The 21,631-nt window shown below is 37.4% G+C and overlaps 1 protein-coding gene across 1 annotated transcript in view; it reads left to right on the top strand.

Annotated features, from left to right (window-relative positions):
• Positions 1-21,631, top strand: part of EHBP1 (EH domain binding protein 1) — a 471,942-nt gene that overhangs the window by 261,814 nt on the left and 188,497 nt on the right. Inside the window, exons 9-12 of the mRNA XM_081100594.1 lie at positions 1,812-1,993; positions 4,786-4,925; positions 19,129-19,233; positions 19,884-20,006. Coding sequence (XP_080956720.1) covers positions 1,812-1,993; positions 4,786-4,925; positions 19,129-19,233; positions 19,884-20,006 — 550 coding nt within the window. The remainder of the gene's footprint in view (positions 1-1,811; positions 1,994-4,785; positions 4,926-19,128; positions 19,234-19,883; positions 20,007-21,631) is intronic.

Below are 21,631 nucleotides of genomic sequence, written 5' to 3'. Positions count from 1 at the left end.
ATGGCGGCCGGCAGCCAGGCAGCTGGAAGTGAACATGAGGCTTGCTTGCTTCAGTGACAGAGGACTCCAACGTTCCCCGCCTGCCGCTGCTGGCCGCTGAGCTGCAACTCTAAGCAACTATGTTACAAATATAGAAGCTAAACAAAACCCCAGAAACCTGCTTTAGTCTCTGGGCTTCAGCCAGCAGGATTGCAACATTGTTTCAAATACAGAAGGTAAACAAAAGCCAGAAACCTGCTTTCAGCAGCGGAGGCCTAAGAGCTGGAGCCTCAGAGCTAAAGCTGGCCCAGAATTAAAAAAAAAAAAAAAAAAAAAGGAGCAGTTGGGAGCTTCAGTCACCCGCCAGCCTAAAAACAGCCCTCAGCCCCTCACCCAGACTGGCCAGGCACCCCAGTGGGGACCCCCACCCTGAAGGGGGTGTGACCAGCTGCAAACAGCCATCATACCCTCACCCAGGATGGCCAGGCACCCCAGTGGGGACCCCCACCCTGATCCAGGACACCCTTCAGGGCAAACCAGCCAGCCCCACCCATGCACCAGGCCTCTATCCTATATAGTAAAAAGGTAATATGCCTCCCAGCACTGGGATCAGCGGAGCCGCAAGGCCTCCCAGCACTGGGATCAGCGTGACAGGGGGCAGCGCCCAAACCCCCTGATCGCCCTGCGGCTCTGTGTGTGACAGGGGGCGGGGCCACAATCTCCCTATCTGCCCTGCTCTGTTCGTGACAGGGGAAGGCATCCCAAACCCCTGATCAGCCCTGCTCTATGCCTGATAGGGGGGAGCTCCCCAAACCTCTGATCGCCCTGCGGCTCTGTGTGTGACAGGGTGCGGTGTCCCAACGCCCTGATCAGCCCTGCTCTGTGTGTGACGGGGTAGAGCCATAACCTCCCCATCTGCCCCGCCCTGAGTGTGACAGTGGCGGCGCCCCAACCCCCTGATCGGCCCTGCTCTGTGGGTGATAGAGGGCGGCGCCTCAACCCCCTCTCCATGGGCCCAGCTCTGTGTGTGACGGGGTAGAGCCATAACCTCCCCATTGGCCCTGCCCTGAGTGTGACAGTGGCGGCACCCCAACCCCCTGATCTGCCCTGCTCTGTGGGTGATAGAGGGTGGCTCCCCAACCCCCTGATCGGCCCTGCTCTGTGCGTGACAAGGGGGAGCTCCCCAACCTCCTGATGGGCCATGCTCTGTGCGTGACAGGGTACAGAGCCCCAACCCCCCTGATGGGCCCTGCTCTGTGCGTGACAGGGGGTGGCACCCCAACTCCCCAATCAGCCCTGCTCTGAGCCCGACCAGGGGCTGCACCTAGGGATTGGGCCTGTCCTCTGCCACCTGGGAGCAGGCCTAAGCCAGCAGGTCATTATCTCCCGAGGGGTCCCAGACTGCGAGAGGGCACAGGCAGGGCTGAGGGACTCCCCCTCCCCACCGAGTGCACAAATTTTTGTGCACCGGGCCTCTAGTATTAAGTATAATCAAAGGAAGGAAAACAATTATTGAGAACTTTGATACCTGCCCCTGTGCTTTTTACAGGGGCCCTGGAGACTTCTGTTCTAGTTTCCTTTCCTGAGTTATTGAGGGTTGTTAAGTCTTCCCCAAGTTTTGCCTGTGTCAGCTCTCTCCAATTTTATATCTGCCTTACATATGTAAAAGTTGTGATAAACTCATTACAATTTCATTTCATTATTATGTTACAGGAATTCATTGGAGAAGGAAGTCTCAATTGTTGTTTAATCATATTATTAAAATTCTATTTTAAAATATTTGATTATAAAATAAATGACTCCAAATAACATAATAATTTTTTATCTTCCAGGAATCTCCTTCTGGTCGAAGGAAAGCTCTTGCTACTAGCAGCATCAACATGAAACAGTATGCAAGCCCTATGCCAACTCAGACTGATGTCAAGTTAAAATTCAAGCCATTATCTAAAAAAGTTGTATCTGCCACTCTCCAGTTTTCATTATCTTGCATTTTCCTCCGGGAAGGAAAAGCCACGTAAGTTTATTTTGTCCAAAAATCTGCTTCAGAGTGTGTTTTAAAACACTGTAGGTTTATAGCTTTGGACTCAGTATATTGGCAACAGTTGAGAACATCCTACCACATACCAATCATTCTTGCCATTCTTTGTTTCAGAGGCTGAATTAAATGAACTCCTTGTTATTTATAGCCTCTCATGACTCTAGAGAATGAACAATAATATAAAAATGATTACAGAAAGTTTCAAATTTTATATTATAATTGTATATCGTAGTATATCATACATTTTTTTTTTTTTATATTTTGGTGTCTTCGGTATAAGTGGTTGTACTCTGAAATACAGACAATTCAATTTGTGGAGCTGTTTGGTTCAGCTGAGATATGAGAGGAACCCAGAATGAAAAGTTTAGGATAAGAGTAATGAAAGAATTAAAGGAACCTTTGCCAGTTCATGTTTTTTTGGCTCAGCCTTCCAAAAACTGTATAGCAAGGTGTACAGGTAGACACACTTTGTTATAATCACTATCCTTTTCAAAAATCACTTCTAAAGCTCTGACTAGGCATTGCACGAAGATAATTTCTATACCCAGTTCTAGTCTCCTAAAAGACTTAACATTATAGCTGGATAAAATGAGGTTGAACATACCTAAAACAGGTAAAAAAAAAAAATGTAACATTCACTCTAGTTAAGTCATGGGGTAAGTGTATGTTTGGGGTATAGTGAAACCGTTAGTACCTATTTGGAGTGAAGATGGAAATGTAAATTTTACACCTTGACTTAAAAGGTGAGGGGGAAAAGGCACGTATAAACATTACAATCCAATCTGAATCACACTTCTGAATGTGTTTGACCTAGTGAAATGTGGTTACTATAATTGGTCATGTCTACTTAACTGATTAGACTGAATACTGTGCGTCAGAATGAGATGTTTGGCACTCATCTACAGGGCACAAGTGACTTGGTAGATAACATAAGCCTCTTCTCTGGAAAGTTTGCTTCTAAGTGAGTGTTGTAGAGAGTGCAGAATGGAAGCATTGGTCTTTCATATCAGGACCTTAAATTGTAGACTTAAATATTGAGAAATTAAAAATAAAGACCTTACCCTGAAATCCAGGCCAAAAAGAAAGGTAAGGAAATAGAGAAAGAAGAGAGAAAACAAAAATCAGAGAAGATCCTTTGAAGGTGGACTCCTTTCCAGTGGGCCGAGCAGTAAGTGAGTCAGTACCATTCACAGAAATATAGGTGAGAGGAAATTCAGTCAAACCAAGTATCTCAGTTTGAGTGAAGCATTCTCTCAAACACCATAAATTCCCTCTTTCCTCCTTACCTTTCCCAAAGAAAAATGTTCAGGGTTAAAATATGAGGAAATTAAATAGGTAAAATTAAGCAAATTAGCATTTTAAGAATAATGTATCTTGAAATTATCCCCATTGATAGGTGAGCAACTTGTAAGGCATTCATATAATGTAACATAACTTTTTGTGTTCATGCAGACTTTGTGTTACTAACTTATTTTAAAATGGGGAAATTATCTTAATTCTAAGCTTATATGAGATAAAATGCAAAGAATTTCAAAAAACCAGTTTAGTCTGCAAAATTATTATATTTAGAAAAATGAATATTTACAAAAGAGATTTTAGTGTGTGTGTTTTTTTATTGTATTGTGCTAAAAACATGAGAAACTTTTAATTTGGCTTTCTGAGTTTTGAGGAAGTATACCTGATTAAAATTTAATTTGTATATGACATGTTAGGAATATGTTTCATTCACTGTAGTTTGTTTGAAATTTAAGATTAAAATGATAGATCAGGAAAACTTAAATTTTTTATGTTTACAGTATTTAATTTTTCTTTTCATTTCTATTCTAATGTAAATTTCATAAATTTATATTTTACATACTTCAATATAAAAACATTTATCAACTATATGGTCCAACTTATAATCAATCCAGGTCATTTTCTATCTTGTAATTCTTTTTTTAAAAAAATATATTTTATTGATTTTTTACAGAGAGGAAGGGAGAGGGATAGAGAGTTAGAAACATCAATAAGAGAGAAACATCAGTCAGCTGCCTCCTGCACACCCCCCACTGAGGATGTGCCCGCAACCAAGGCACATGCCCTTGACCTGAATCAAACCTGGGACCCCTCAGTCCACAGGCCGACGCTCCATCCACTGGGCCAAACGGGTCAGGGCTCTACCTTGTAATTCTTAAAAGGACTAGACTTTGTCTTAAGGTGCTTTTTGTATTACATTAATTCTTTAACTTTTGAACAACTATAGCCTCTTTCAGAAAAATGCACCTTTAAACAAGATTTAAATATAATTTACAGGGCTTTATTCTACTTCTTTTTCTTCTAGTTCACAAAACCAAAAGGGTTCATGGACTTCAGATTAAGAATTTCTATTTTAATTCCTTATGAAAATTTAAATATTTTAAAGTCTAGATCTCATCTGATTTGCCAATTATCTCCTTGTTTTATGAAACAAGTTTTTGTTTGCGGACTTCATGGTTAGGAAACCCTACTTTAATCCCATAGAGAAAATTTTAGTCTTCCATATGTCTGCAGCACAGAATTAATGTAACTCCTAACCAGTTAGTTTTTAATCCTGTTTGCTTTTTATTAATTAAACATGTTGTTTAAAAATTAATAAATGAGTGTTTAGAGTTTTCAATAGTATTATATAGCATTAAGAAGAATTATTAATGTACAAAAAAGGAGTATATTAGTATTTTCTTAAGCATCAGTTCTTTTTCAAGTAATATCATTTAATGAACTATGTATTATATTATAAATCATTGATGTAGTGATGAAGACATGCAAAGTTTGGCTAGTTTGATGAGTATGAAGCAGGCTGATATTGGGAATTTAGATGACTTTGAAGAAGATAATGAAGAAGATGATGAGAACCGAGTGGACCAAGAGGAAAAGGCAGCAAAAATTACAGGTTGGTTTTATTAAGCTGTAAGTTTATCTTTTTTTTTTTTTTTTTGTAAAGTTGAAAGCTTATTCTTATTTCCCAGGAAACACAGTTTCACTAACAAGGCATTTTTTCTTCCTTAAGCCTTTATAATCTAAGTAGAGGCCCGATGCATTAAATTGGTGCTAGAGTAGGCCTTCCTTCACCTGGCTGCTGGCACAGGCTTCCCTCCGGCACCCGGGATCCAGGCTTCCCTCGCAAAGGGAGACCCTGCCCACCTGCTGCAGCCCACCGATCGGTGCCCTGGGCCTCCCTCTTTGGGGCGATCGTGGAGCCCCCTCATTGATTGCCCCGCTAGTTGGTGGCCTGGGCCTCCCTCTGCAGGGTGATCATGGGGCGATGGCCAGGCCCCTGACCAATCGCATTACACCCGCCTTGGCTGGCCTGGCACCAGTGAGTGTCATAGTGTGGTCATCTGGATGGTCATCTGGAAGGTTGTTCCGCTGTTCAGCCATTCGGTCAATTTGCATATTACGCTTTTATTATATAGGATATTCCATTTAGCTCTCTGAAAACTTTGCATGTTGCTGGTAATAACAAATTTCAGCAGTTTAAGATCATGTCCAAGTTTAGTTAAGAATACATAGAACTGCCGTAACTGCTTTGGCTCAGTGGATAGAGCGTCGGCCTGTGGACCGAAAGGTCCAGGTTCGATTCTGGTCAAGGGCATGTATCTTGGTTGTGGGCACATCCCCAGTAGGGGGTGTGCAGGAGGCAGCTGATTGATGTTTCTCTCTCATCGATGTTTCTAACTCTCTTTCCCTCTCCCTTCCTCTCTGTAAAAAATCAATAAAATACTAAAAAAAAAAAAAAAAAGAATACATAGAACTTTACTAGAACTACTAATTATAATATAAAGTAGCCTGAATATATTCATACTTATTTTGTCAATGTTACGAATGAATCCTTTATAACAGTGGTTCTCTCAACCTTCTGGCCCTTTAAATACAGTTCCTCATGTTGTGACCCAACCATAAAATTATTTTCATTGCTACTTCATAACTGTAATGTTGCTACTATTATGAATCGTAATGTAAATATCTGATATGCAGGATGGTCTTAGGCGACCCCTGTGAAAGGGTCGTTCAACCGCCAAAGGCGTCGCGACCCACAGATTGAGAACCGCTGCTTTATAAAGAAAGAAATGAGAATTTGCATTAGCTACCTTCTCCTAGTGCATGGATGTTTTATCTTATATCTAGAAGCTTCCATGCAATTATTCATTATAGTTGGTTTGATCAAACTACTAAAATGTTAAGTGATTAGAACCTCTTTGTATTAATTGGTCAATAAGTACTTATTGGCAATCTGGCTATCACACTTAAGGATTTGATGATATGCCTTTATTATTGGAGTGAAAATAAAGCACTAAATATATATACATCAGGCAAAATTTCAAGACAAGAATGATTAAATAAGGCATACTGATCAATTACAACACCTCCTCTAGCCCCTTCTGGCTATTATTTTTATTTCAATAACATTTTGGGATTTCCCCCTCCCCACCCCCAATAATTAATGCTGACATTTGCATTATGCTTAAATGATGTCCGCACCAATTATATAATTATTTTTAAAATGCCATGTCTTTCCTGTCTTTGAGATCTCTGTTTTATTTGGCTAGCTGGAGTACTTCAAGTTGGTGTTCTTCTGCTACCACCAAAGGTGACCTTCTGCCTGTCCTTCAAATTTTAATTCTGTTGCCACATAGTCTGAGAAGCCTTTCATGCCAACTCCCCACTTAAGCTTGACCACTCCATCCTTTATGCTAATACTATACCATTTACAAATGCAGGCATTTTTTTTACAGCATGAGTTTTTATAATTCCAGTGGGATATAATTTAATCTTTTAATTGGAGGATACAGTTTGTTCTTTGTTAATGGCTTTTAGTTAAAACTAAATATCAGTTAGACATTAGTACCATAAGTAGGAATAAAATACCCACACATTTACATAGCTGTTTTGAGCTATATTGTATTGTTTTAATCATAATAATAGGAAAAATTAGTGATAACAGTATGTCACAAGTTCTGTGCTGGTTGAAAGGAAAAAAAGGACATTATTTTTTAGGAAAATACAGATTTAATGAAGGCATTCAATAATAATTAGATTTTATAGTTCATTGTCTTAGTTCTTTTGGCCTCCTGTAACAAAATACAATAGATTGGATAGCCTATAAACAGCAGAAATATATTTCTCACAATTCTGGTGGCTGGAAGTCTGAAGGGTGCTCGCATGTTCTTATGAGATCCCTCTTTTGGGTCACAGACTCCTTATTGTATTCCTCATATTGTGGAAATGGGCAGGGTTGTTCTTTTGGGCCTTTTCTATAAGAGCATTAATCTCATTCATAAGGGCTCCATTGTCATGACCTAATCACACCGTCCAAAGGCCCCATCTCCTAATACTATCACATTGGGAATTAGGATTTCAACATATGAATTTTGGGAGACACAGACATTCATACCATAGCAACCATTATTTCTTAAACATACATATATACCTTATTTTTTTAAATATATTTTATTGATTTTTTACAGAGAGGAAGGGAGAGGGATAGAGAGTTAGAAACATCGATGAGAGAGAAACATCGATCAGCTGCCTCCTGCACACTCCCTACTGGGGATGTGCCCGCAACCAAGGCACATGCCCCTGACCGGAATTGAACCTGGGACCCTTGAGTCCGCAGGCTGACACTCTATCCACTGAGCCAAACCGGTTAGGGCATACCTTATTTTTTAAAATTTCTTTTCTTCATTGATTAAGGTATTACATATGTGTCCTTATCCCCCCAGTGCCCCCCCCCCACCCCCCACATGTGCCCTCAACCCCCTAGTGCAGTGATGGCGAACCTTTTGAGCTCGGCGTGTCAGCATTTTGAAAAACCCTAACTTAACTCTGGTGCCGTGTCACATATAGAAAAATTTTTTGATATTTGCAACCATAGTAAAACAAAGACTTATATTTTTGATATTTATTTTATATATTTAAATGCCATTTAACAAAGAAAAATCAACCAAAAAAATGAGTTCGCATGTCACCTCTGACATGTGTGTCATACATAGGTTTGCTGCCCTAGTGTCTGTGTCCATTGGTTAGGCTTATATGCATGCATACAAGTCCTTTGGTTAATCTCTCCCCTTTCCCCCCACCTTCCCCTGCCTTCCCTCTGAGGTTTGACGGTCTGATTGATGCTTCTCTGTCTCTGGATCTGTTTTTGTTCATCAGTTTATGTTGTTCATTATATTCCACAAATGAGTGAGATCATGTGATATTTATCTTTCTCCAACTGACTTATTTCACTTAGCATAATGCTCTCCAGTTCCATTCATGCTGTTGCAAATGGTAGGAGTTCCTTCGTTTTACAGCAGCGTAGTATTCCATTGTGTAGATTTACCACAGTTTTTTAATCCACTCATCTGCTAATGGGCACTTAACTTAGGCTGTTTCCAAATCTTAGCTATTGTAAATTGTGCTGCTATGAACATAGGTGTGCACCTATCCTTTCTAATTGGTGGTTCTAGTTTTGGGAAACCATAAAAATCTTAGAGGAATCCGTAGGCAGCAAAATCTCAGACATATGCCGTAGCAATATCTTCACTGATACAGCTCCTAGGGCAATGGAAACTAGGGACTAGTTTTATTTTTATTTCAAAGTAAAAAGCTTCTGCACAGTAGAAGAAACCATCAACAAAACAACAAGAAAGCCCACTTCATGGAAGAACGTATTTGCCAATGTTATCTCTGATAAGGGTTTAATCTCCAACATTTACAGGGAACTCATACAACTTAACAAAAGGAAGAAGATAAACAATCCAATCAAAAAATGGCAATGCCCCTAAATATACCTTATTTTTTAAAATTTCTGCCAAAGGAGTAACTTCTTTTTAGATAGTCTAAAATTCTTCAGTCCTAATTGAAAAAATTGGTTTAATATAACTTGTGATGATTCAATATTTCTTTGGAATGTTACCGTTATTTATACAGTATATTTCTTTTCCGTATTTTATGAAATACTATGTTCTAATCCTTTTTTCATCTCTAGCTTCTAGCACATTGTCTAGAACATATTGAGAATTTAATATATGTTAACTGAAAGGTCATAAGTAAATGAATTGGGGCTTCCCTCCTATTGTAGCCCATATTGATAACTCTGGCTTATTATCTTACTGAATTCATTTTTACCTTTAATCATGTACTACCTTATACAGGGTAGTGTGGTCCCATTTTATGGAAGGAATGGGATCAGGAGGAGACACATAATTCAAACCTTAAATAATTCAAGACTAGTTTTCCAAAGTAATGAATGTAAAATGTGTGTTGAAGGAGCAAAGATAGATGGGGATCATGGGTGATTAGATGCACATTCTAAGTAAATCCATAATTATTGTAATAAATTTTTGCTTTGATGTTGCATTTTTTCCATCTGTATTTTCTATTATATTTTCAGAGTACAGTCACTTAATAGCACAGCATTTCATGGCAGTTGTTTGGTGTCCTAAGTTGCATTTTTTTAGCACATGCAAATTCCATTTCAAAGTTATTAACTTTCAAGAATTATTTTGTTAAGCATCAGCACTACTACTATAAAAATGTTTGAGTAAATTAGTTTTAAGATAATAAATATATTACAAAATTAACAGCAGTACTGTTAAAATAATAGCTGAAGTAAACAAAACAAATGTTTTGTAAGCATGGTACAAATAAAGTATGGGTATTTTTATTTACCAGCTAAAGTGGCAATAACTTAATGCACAGCTTACAGTCACTCATCCTTTCTCCTCTGAAATTGTTGACACAGTTTTTTAAAAGGAAGGAATGATTACTTTAGATTCTTCCTATATTATATCTTTATATTGCAATGTAAATACATAAAAAATGCAATCACATTATATCAATAAAATTATATAGGTATATTATTACCCAACTAAGTTGCAACCTTCTTGAAGAAACAGATTGTTACAATTATTTTGTGCATCTCTTAGATTGACACCTAGAGGCTATTCATGTAGTCAGTGATTTCTTATGGAACATTGCTATAAGGCAGTAGTAATTAACCTAATATATCTTCTGAAATTACAGTCTTTTCTAAAAGAAAAGTAAATTCATTGTATCTCTACTTGGACTAATCAAGTGTCTCTACCCTTTTCTGTCTGAGGCAGAATTCACAGCTAACTGTAAACATTTGGGACTGGCTCTTAGGTAGGAAGCTTTTATTGATGCTACATGTATAGCTGCATTCTACAGAAGTGTAGCACCAGTGAATGGGCAAGGGAATTTTGAATTGCAATTGGAAAAATAACTGAAATATAGTGGGAGTGATAGACCTTGGTGTTAAAGAAACAAAGCCTTTTAATGAAAAGTTTACTTTCATAATCATATGAAATTTTATAACATTGTAGCCTGTATTAGAAATTGTTTATGGTTTCAAAATAATCTGTACCTCCATCTATACAGCAACCTCACAGTGCTTGAACCAAACTTTGATAATATGATCATCATTGGTAAGCGTGTTGAATATTTGAACAAACAAGAAGAGAAAGAGAAAGACTCCTGCATAAATGTCGAAGTCCTATTGAATACAGCTCAGAAAATCAGGTTTAACTGAAACAGTTTATAGCAAAACATTATTAGGGAAACCAGATATTATCAGACACTTGCTTCCCTGTTATATCTGTAGTTGTTGCAGAGATCACCAAATATTCTCTGCAGGCTTCACCACACATTCAGACTCTCATGACCTGAATAGGTCAAACTTGCATTAGATTCACTTACAGCAGTTCTCAACCTATGGGTCGCGACCCCTTTGGCGATTGAATGAACCTTTCACAGGGGTCGCCTAAGACCATCCTGCATTTCAGATATTTACATTATGATTCATAACAGTAGCAACATTATAGTTATGAAGTAGCAATGAAAATAATTTTATGGTTGGGTCACAACATGAGGAACTGTATTTAAAGGGCCAGAGGTTGAGAACCACTGAAGGATATTGGACAGGAAACACCATGACAGCAGAGCATTCATCTTTTACTGGGGTCCTCACAGCAGCCCACGTGCTATTCTTTGACCTCTGTACTCACATGATAACTTGAGTACAAGGGGACAAGAGCCACATAGTTACGTCATGGATTACCTTAGAATCTTTATGCTCTTCAAGAGCTGATATCGTTTGTAACAGTTTGATAAGCATAATTTCTCAGGTCTGCATAAGGGACATGCCCAGTTATTAGTCTCTATAATCAGAGAAGCTGAAACTATGGCCTTCCATTTAGAGTCCTCCCATCCTAATGCAATTTATAAATCAGGATTCATTTTTACCATAAGTAATGTGCCTGTTGTTTGTTCATCTTTTTCTTTTAGTTGGTAAAGTTAATTTGGGGGGAGGAAGAGAGAGTGATATACTGGCTACCTTCAAGGAACATAATCTTATAGTATAGGTTGTAGTAGAAGAGATTACAGTTCATATTTGAGGAGCTAGAGTTGATTATGGTATGACTCAGCCCTCTGAGATTAAATGTCCTACTTACTAAGGCTGTGAATGACCATGAGTAGGTCTCCCTCCTTTCATTTGAAGGTTCCTTAGAATAAACTTGGGACTGAGGTCAGGGAATACATCCATTAATTTGCTTCTGGTTTTTAACTGAGCATGTACCCTGCAGTACCTGGGAGACTCATAAGCAAAGCCATAGGATTATTGTCGACTCTATAAAGTTTTAAAAAGGCAACATATTCTGGAGATCTGTGTAAAGAATGAGAATTTCTGGAATACTTCATCTGTTTGTTAGGTGGAAAGTAGGGTAGAAACAGAGAGATGGGGTTACTTCTGATTTTTTGAGCTAAAAGACTAAGGCACCACAGCTACCTCCTTTTTAAAGGATTTTGAGACCTAGAATAAGAGACTGGAGTCAGCAAGAATATCTCATCCGAGTGTTCAGATCTCAAATATGTGTCACCTCAGAGAATAGAAGTGGCAGAAGATACAGATTATAAATTTATCTTACTTTCTGTTTCACTCTTAAACTGTAATGCTGCTTTGTTTTTACTAACGACAGCTGAACATTCTCTGTCATCCCAATCAGGACTTAGAATTCTGCAAATACTGAGAGCCCATTTCACAGAATCAGAATGGAAGTGAAATCTGAAGAAGTTAGAAGCTCTCCGGTATTTACTTAGGGTAGGAACCAGGAGACAAATAATATTTTAAGTACCAATAAGTATTTGCTGAGGATTTGTCCTAGGAATGCAAGATTGGTTTAACCATATTAATAGAAGGAGTAAAACCATATAATTATCTCAAAGGAACATTTGACAAAATTCAATACCAAGTTTCTCAGCAAAGTTTTATTATAAGGGAATTATCTTCATTTTGATAAAAGCATCTGTGGAAAGCTGCAGCTAACATACCTAATGGTGAAACCCTGAACACTTTCCTCCTAAGATTGGAAACAAGGAAAGGATATTTGCTCTCGCCACTTATATTCAACATTATTCTGGAAATCCTAGCCCAGCACAGGACACAAGATCAGTGTAGGAAAATATGTATTTTTATATATGAACAACTAACTTTTGGAAAATGAAATTAACAAAATAATTTCATTTGTAATGGAGGCTAAACATAACATAGCCTCCTTAGAAATAAAAGATGTGAAAAACTATAATACATTACTAAAAGTAATTAATGAGAAAAATTAATAAATGGAAATTCTTTGTTCACATATTAGAAGGCAATATTGTTAAGATTTCATTTGTACACACATTGATCTGTAATTCAACTCAATGCCATTAATATTCCTATAAGGCTTTTTAAAAAAATAAAAATTGAAAAGCTGATTCTAAAATATATTTGGAAATGCAATCTGAATAACCAAAATAATCTTGAAAAAGAGAAGAATTATTATTCTACTACTACCTTACATCAAGAGTTTCTTTAAGATTTACTTAAAGCTATGATAATTAAGATAGTGTGGTATTGGCATATAACAGATTAATGGAAAAAAACAGAGAGTCCTGAAAAACCCAAACATATTTGGCAATTGATTTTCAACAAAAGTACAGTATAATTCAGTGAAGAAAAGAAAGTATTTTCAACAAGTGATGCTAAAACATCCAGATGTCCTTGTGGAAAAAATGAGCCCCAATTCATACTTCACAGCATACCCAAACATTAACTCAAGATAGATTATAGACCTAAATGTGAACAAAGAATCTTTCTTCATTTATTAAGGTCTTCTTTAATTACCTTCAGAAGGTCCCTGGCTTGATTCCTGGTCAGAGCAAATACCCAGGTTGTGGGTTCAATCCCCAGGCGGGGTGCATACAGGAGGCAACTGATCAATGTTTATCTCTCACATTGATGTTTTTTTTTTCTCTCTCTCTCCCCCTCCTTCTCTCTCCCTCTAGCCCCCTCCCTTCCTCTCCCTCTAAAATCAATAAAAACACATTTTAAGAAAATGTTTATGGGCTAAAGCAGTGACGGCGAACCTTTTGAGCTCGGCGTGTCAGCATTTTGAAAAAACCTAACTTAACTCTGGTGCCATGTCACATATAGAAATTTTTTTGATATTTGCAACCATAGTAAAACAAAGACTTATATTTTTGATATTTATTTTATACTAGAGGCCCAGTGCACAAAAATTTGTGCACTCGGGGGGGAGGGGGAGGTCCCTCAGCCCGGCCTGTGCCCTCTCGCAGTCTGGGACCCCTCAGGGGATGACCACCTGCTGGCTTAGGCCCACTCCCCGGGGGATTGGGCCTAAGATGGCATCAGACATCCCTCTCGCAGCCTGGCAGCCATCAGGGGATGTCCATTTGCCAGCGGGGAGCAGGCCTAAACTGCATTCGGACATCCTTAGCGCTGCTGAGGAGGCAGGAGAGGCTCCCACCACCACCGCTGTACTGGCAGCCATCAGCCTGGCTTGTGGCTGAGCAGAGCTCCTCCCATGTGAGAGTGCTCTGACCACCAGAGGGCAGCTCCTGCATTGAGCATCTGCCCCCTGGTGGTCAGTGTGTGTCATAGTGACCAGTCATTCCCAGTCTTTCTGCTGTTAGGGTCCGTTTGCATATTACCCTTTTACTATATAGGATAGAGGCCTGGTGCACGGGTGGGGGCCAGCTGGTTTGCCCTGAAGGGTATCCCGGATCAGGGTGGGGGTCCCGCTTGGGTGCCTGGCCAGCCTGGATGAGGGATGATGGCTGTTTGCAGCTGGTCACACCCCCTTCAGGGTGGGGGTCCCCACTGGGGTGCCTGGCCAGTCTGGGTGAGGGGCTGAGGGCCGTTTTCAGTCTGGCGGGTGGCTGAAGCTCTCAACCTCTCCTTTTTTTCTTTTTCTTTTTTTTTTATTCTGGGATTTATTTACCTTCTATGGCTAACACTGGAACTGAGAGCCAGCTTTAGCTCTGAGTTTCGGCTCCAGCTCTGAGACCTCGGCTCTGAAAGCAGGTATCTGGGTTTGTTTGGCTTCTATAATTGAAACACTGTTGCAGCTCCAGCTCTGAGGCCTCCCTGGCTGAAAGCAGGAATCTGGGGTTTGTTTAGCTTCTATAATTGCAACATTGTTTCTTAGAATGCAGCTCAGAGGCCGGCAGTGGCAGGCGGGGAACCTTGGTTTCCTCCATCACTGGATCAACAAGCCTCCTGTTCACTTCAGCTTGCCTGGCTGCCAGCCGCCATCTTGGTTGGCAGTTAATTTGCATATCACCCTGATTAGCCAATGGGAAGCGTGTCGGAGCTACGGTTAATTACCATGTTTGTCTATTATTAGATAGGATATTTAAATGCCATTTAACAAAGAAAAATCAACCAAAAAAATGAGTCTGTGTGTCACCTCTGACACACGTGTCATAGGTTCGCCATCACTGGGCTAAAGCCTGTGGAAAAAGTAACATCTTTTGAATCTCAATTTCTGCCAGGAAGTTGAAATGTTACCATCTTAAAATGAGATATCCTTGTACTGAATTTTGTTATACTTTGAAGAGAAGAATGACGAACATGCAAGATTTGCAGGTATCTTATCGTTTTAGGCAACTTATTATTGTGTTAAATCAGCTTCTGACTTTCCTAAAGGGAAAAGCCCCCCCCTCTTTGTGCCACTGCCCCCTCCCCCATTTTTTATTCAGTGTGATAATCTCTGGTGGTCAATTTCTATCTTCTTTTGCCTTCCTAACAGTAAAGAAGAGTCTCAAATTACTTGACCCTTTGCCTCGATTGCCTGCCCCTAATTTAGTTTTCCTTCTCATTCTCACCACTGTTGAAACAAGTTCAGATTGACACACTGTTACGATAACTGAATGTGCTTAGTATGGGTTTATTGCTCAGTCTGAGAAGAATAGGGTAGAAATTTGTGCTATAACATAGCATTATTAGCATTTTTCAAACATGTAAATTTTTGGCAAAATAGTGCTTTACAAGTAATAAAGTATTATAATAAGTATACTAGAGGACCAGTGCATGAAATATGTACACGGGTAGCGTCCCTAGCCTGGCCGGTGATGAGGGCCGACTGGGGCCTTCCGGCTGCCGGCCGGAGCCTCCCTTCCCCAGCTGCCAGCTGGAGCCTCCCTTCCCTGGGTGCCGGCTGCCAGCTGCCAGTCAGGGCCTGCCTTCCTTCTGCGCCACCCCCTGGTGGTCAGCACACATCATAGTGAGCAATCAAACTCCCGATCTCCCAGTTGAACTCCCAAGGGGACACTTTACATATTAGCTTTTTATACATATAGATTGGTCCAGGGAATTTTTTTTTTTTGGGGGGGGGGTGGTGTCAGGCTAGTATATTACTGGGAAAGCGTCCTACTTAAAAAAATAAAAATCTGGGAATAAATTTCTGTTGTAAATCTCCTTTTCATTTATTTAACTTTCGCCCCTGATTATAAATGTGAAAAATATTGACTGTGGAAAATTTGTAAGAAACTGGAAAATACTTTTTTAAAAGGAGAAATATATAACAAAATTATGCCCACATATACAACTGCCAATTGAATTATTTCCATGAGAGGCACCTGTAGGTAGGTATGGCCAAACCGAATAGCCCCCATGCCATGCTAGAACTACTATTCACAAAATCACCCAAGATAAAAACCTGGAAATTATCCTTGATTCCTTTCTCCATGCCCTGTGTCAAACTATCAATTGTTTCTTCTTATTCTTTAGTTAGCAATATTTATTGTGTGCCTCTCCTCATGGAGTAGTGATGCTGAACTACTTACCTTTGCTTCCTATGCTGTTTTTTTTTTTCCAATGATGCCACCATGTTGAGCCTGGACTGATGTTTCTAAAATGTGCATTTGATCTTTCAATGGATTCCCAGAGCTGTCAAAGTAAAGTTTACATTCTTTAGTTTGGCCACAAGAACTTTCATAAGAACATTCGTCAGCCTCATTTTATTCCATTCCCCATCTCTGGCATCTTAAGCCCCAAACAACTTGCAGTTCCACAAATATGTCATGTTCTTATTTGCAGTGCTCTCCATTTTCTTTTTTATTTTAATAGAAATGTCTGTTTGTCTAATTAAGCTCACATCTGAGTAAGTTCAGAAGGTATTCCTGACCTCAAAGTCTCTCTTCTAGTTTCACATAGGCTGTGAAGCATATCTCAATCATAACATGTATCATATTTATCATACACAGTGTATTGCTTTACTTGTCTCTCTGTCCCTAAAACATATACAGCCATGAGGGCAGGTACTATTACAGGCATTTAATAGGTACTTAATAAATGTTTATTAGATAGATAAATAGTATTTCTTTGGAGTTTGCTTCTTGTTATGATTTGGATTAACATTTGTTTGCATACCAAATAAAGGGAACATTGGTATAGATTATTAAAATGACCTTTCCCCTGTTAATATGAATGAAAGTTGTAGAAGCAGAAGTTCTAGGATTTAAGTAAGTTATGAATAGGTAAAACTAGGATAGGAAGGAAAACTTAGTGAAGTGAATGGAAAGAAGAAATTACTTTGGATTAGTTAATGAGGAAATGGTTATTGTTTTGAGATATTACTGAAAGTAATCAGTTTAGGAAATACTCTAAACATCCCCCAAAATTAAAATGTAAATAATTTAGTCATGTAATAGAGTCATCTTAATAGTATTTAAATAAATGCCCACATTGTATCTAAAACCATAGAACAGTATTAATGATCTGAATGTAAGGACCAAGTCTAATGTTTCTTCAGTATTCCCTATAATGCTCATTATATAATATGTTTAAATAAATTATTTCTACTTTCATTGAGATTACAACTAAGAATATAAAATAATAAAAATGTGTAATAAACTGAAAATCTTTGGGCATTATTTTTAAATGTTTTAACTAAGTAATTGTACATTTGGGGATATAATGTAAATGATACTAACATATGTGATAAAATGTGGATATTCAAAGAATACCTCAGGATATTTATGAGAATTAATTCTGATAACATATGTAAAGTCCTTCCTACTGCTCAATAAATATTAGATGTTATTATTAACATTTTTTCATATTTTCAATGTTAAAGACAAGCCATTTGCAAATTTTTTAAAATACATAACTAGTAATGAGTGAAAATAAATCAATATGTGTTGGTAATCATTTAACACTGATCTTTGACTCTATTATATTTTCCTAAAAATTACAATGCAATAGAGTCACCTTAATAGTATTTAAATAAATGCCCACATTGTACCTAAATGTGGTAGGGACAATGACTAGTAGTTGGAGGTAGGGGATGAATGAATTCTACCTACTGAGAAATTTGCTAGGCTGGTTTGAGTCAGAGTGGAGTTTAAAACTATTGGCAGAATAAAATGGAAGAAGAGTCTGACTATTCATCTCTTATTCAAATTCAAATGAAGAGTTTAGTTGGTATTGTGTTTACTCCTTATTTTCTGTGGTTTACTTTTACTATCTCAAGCAATTTTATTCATGCAAAAATATGTTTTCATTCCAACAGGGAAATAACTTTGTCAACTTTTCACATGTATTTAGCTCAGAGATCTAAAAAATAACACGTTTCTGACCATCTAATATCTAGTAGTCATTTATTGTCTGTTTCAATATTAATTTCTATCTTTACAGAAGGTAAATTCCACAAGGACAATACCATATCTGCTTTTTTTCATCCTTGTGTATCAAGCATAGTACTTGACACAGCGTGGTAAATAAATATTTGTAGAACAACTACCAAATGGGATGAAGGGCAACCTATTACATTGTGTATTGTGTTACTTGGGTCAAATAAAATTTATGACGTACAGTTAGATTTACAATGGTAATAACATTTTTAATGCTGAATTTACAACTTTTTTCTATTTCTAATTATTTTCTTTCTTTCCCATTTGAATGATCTGGATCGGTTTGGTTTGTCCTAATTACCTAAATTATTCCCAGGTTTTAACTTTGGAAACAGCAAGAATTAATTAGAATACTCTAGTGGGCACTTTTTCACCCAATGAGTTATAATCTCATACACAGAGAATTGTCTGTGTAATTCATGTAAAAATTTTATTCACATAAAATATGAATTTTTATTTTAAGATTTTTCTATCTATCCCTGTCTTTTTTGTTCTGTCTCTTATTGGATAAATTATAAGGTTCCCTAAAACAAATACTCAAGAGTTCCCTTAAAAGACAAATTCCTTAGAAAAAGGAATAGAAAATAGTAGCTATTGCCTTTCTCTTATTTTGTGCTGATTTTTAAACCCTAGAACATGAATAAGTGCTTATTATGTTCATTATTCATGTAGATGTAATCTAAAAATCTTTAGTTTAAATTTGTAATATTATAAATAATATTATATGTATATACATATGTTTTTTTGTGTTAGTAGAGGATACTTTTTATTCTGTTTTTAAAATATACATTTAAAACACTATTTTACAAATGCAAAATGTGGTTGCTGAAAGCCATTGCCATTCTCTTGGGTTATTATCTTTGTTTTGTGTTTATTAACATAGTTCTTATATTACTAATATAAGTTTTGACAATAAACTGTTTCCTATCTTTAATGGTACAACATAACTTTAAGTTAAATGCTTCTGTTAAAGTTCATCAAAATAACATTCTCTGAATGTATTCTCTTGATAACCAAACATCCCCTCTCTGTCTTTTTGAGTAACAGCATGCTTCTACAGCTCTTTAATTAAATGACCTTACCTTACATTTGTCTCGACTGGCTTCTGTTTACAGAAATTGTAAACCAATTGAATGCTCTGAGCAGCTTAGATGAAGATCAAGATGACTGCATAAAGCAAGCAAATATGCCTTCAGCTAAATCAGCCAGTTCCTCTGAAGGTCTAAGAGCTTTCTTCCTTTCTTTCTGCTTCTGACTGCCTTTATTTACTGTGACCTGCTACCTCTTGACTTCTGCCTATGCTTAGCTGTCAGTTTTGTCTTCGTGCTTTTCCTTGGATGTTTTCTTTGGGAATTTGTAGTACACCAACAGGCAACAACGTAACAGAACTTGCCATCTTTAGCAAAGCCTTATATCAAGATTCTCATTAGGTAGTGATTTTAGAACATCTTATAATAATTGGTCATGTAATATGGCCATACTTCTTCAGCTACTGTATATATTATAACTTTTACTTTTAAAAAATAGTTTCTTAGATTAAACCCATTTGAATTATTTATATTTAGGAGTGAAGGATGTTTTACTAAAAATCTGTCAGTACTTTTTCATTAGATAAAATTAAATTCAGATGAAAGTTTCTCTAGTTCATTATCTGATACAATTTTCAAATTAATATGTATATGTTTTATTTCATATGAAAATGTTGGTATACTACAAAATACTTGAATGGCATTCTGCCACTGGTAAAATGCTATGTCTTATTATTTACAGGTATTATTAGTGTGAATTTTTGTAATTCAAAAATTTCATGAATGATCGAAATTATGCTTTACTGTAACCATAGTGAACTAACACATATGTTTATTTTCAGAGCTTATCAACAAACTTAACTTTCTGGATGAAGCAGAAAAGGATTTGGCCACTGTGAGTTTAAATCCATTTGGTGATCCTGATGTAACAGGATTAAATCCATTTGAAGATCCTGACTCAGAAGGTAACAAGTTTTTTTTCTGTACTTTTAGAGTCTTTATATAGTCAAATTCTCTTGAATGGTAATGGCAGGAAGACTCATAAAGTAATTTTTGTCCCTAATGATAATGTTATTGTGTTCAGTACCACTTACAGTTGATCGGCAATTCTGGGTAGCTTCAATTGAATTTTTTTAAAAAAAGAAAGTCTTACATAGACATGTACTTGGGGAATTTATTTATTTATTTCTAATTTTTAAAATATATTTTTATTGGTTTCTGAGAGAGAGAGAGAGAGAGAGAGAGAGAATGAATCATTGATCGGCTGCTTCCTACACGCCCCCTACTGGGGACTGAGCCCCCAACCTTACATGTGCCCTGGCTTCCTGGTTTATGAGTCAGTGCTCATCCACTGAGCCACACCTGCTGGGGGAAAGGGGCTTATTTTTAAATGTCTGTTAATTTGATCAAATAGTAAAGCTCTGTTGTTAGAGATAACTTTGTTCTGTCTCTTACTGGAAAAATTATAAGGTTTCCTAAAGCAGATACTCAAGAGTTCCCTTAAAAGACAAATTTCTTATAAACAGGAGTAGAAAATAGGAGTAGCTATTGCCTGTTTTTCTTATTTTGTGCTGATTTTTAAAATTCTAGAGTATGAACAAGTATTTTACCTAACTGGCATATGGTAAAGTTTCGTTAGTTTAGCAGCCTGACCAAGTAAGGTCAAGTTGTGGCACATACTGATATTGACGTGGTAAGGTGGCTTTTCCCTCTAGACAGCTCCTCCACCCTCATTCGCAGAGAGTTTGAGGAATCCCTCTACCTCCTACTCCATGTCTCTGGCTGAGAATTAGTCAGTGGTTACAGTAAGTTGTGCATGTGAATAAAGGAGCAGAAAGAAGACTGAAACCACTGTTGTCGTACATACAGCATAATTGGGAGTAATAAACCCAGGTATTTTTTCTGGGTCATTTTTCTTATCAAGTAGTTTTGATCTCTTAAAGCCTAGAAAAGAGCTGTTGAAGCAGTGAGACTTCTGTTTAATGAAACTCTGTTTTCTCAAAGTAAATGTAAGAATGACTAATCACTGTTTACATCTTTTAGACTGCTCTTAGGAAATCTTTCTGAGCTGTAAAGAATTTTGCTGCCACTAGTCATGGTGAAAATGAGGTTTTAACTTCAGGATTCACTCCGTTAGAGCAATATTACTTAATAATCCACTTTTTCTTTTCCTTTACTTTCTCCCTTCTTATCAGATTCTAAACTAGTAAGTTTAAATTAATTGTATTTTATTTTGTGAGCTAGTTATATAAGAACATATTTTAAATCTTAAAAGTTACAATAAATCTTAGAGGTGATCTATTTCAGCTGCGTACTTTCATAGATTAGGAAGCTGAGGCCCAGGGGAATTAAGTGATTTGAACAAGAACTCTAGGTAAATGGAGATGGAGTTAGAGCTAAGATTCCCAATCAAGAGTCTTCTTTCGACTACACAGCTTCTCCTTGATTATTATATACATCTGAGTATATCGAGTTTTAAAAATATTAACAAGATATTTTGAGACATCAGTATTTGAGCTTTCCATTTCAAAATAGAATAAGTTTTCTAAATATATGTACGCCTATTTTCTGAGGAATAGAAAGGAATAGC

The sequence above is a fragment of the Myotis nattereri genome (assembly GCF_964212035.1).
Source record: "Myotis nattereri genome assembly, chromosome: 10".
Taxonomy (NCBI): domain Eukaryota; kingdom Metazoa; phylum Chordata; class Mammalia; order Chiroptera; family Vespertilionidae; genus Myotis; species Myotis nattereri.
The sequence above is the reverse complement of the archived record's forward strand: the minus strand, read 5'-3'. Positions and strand labels throughout refer to the sequence as shown.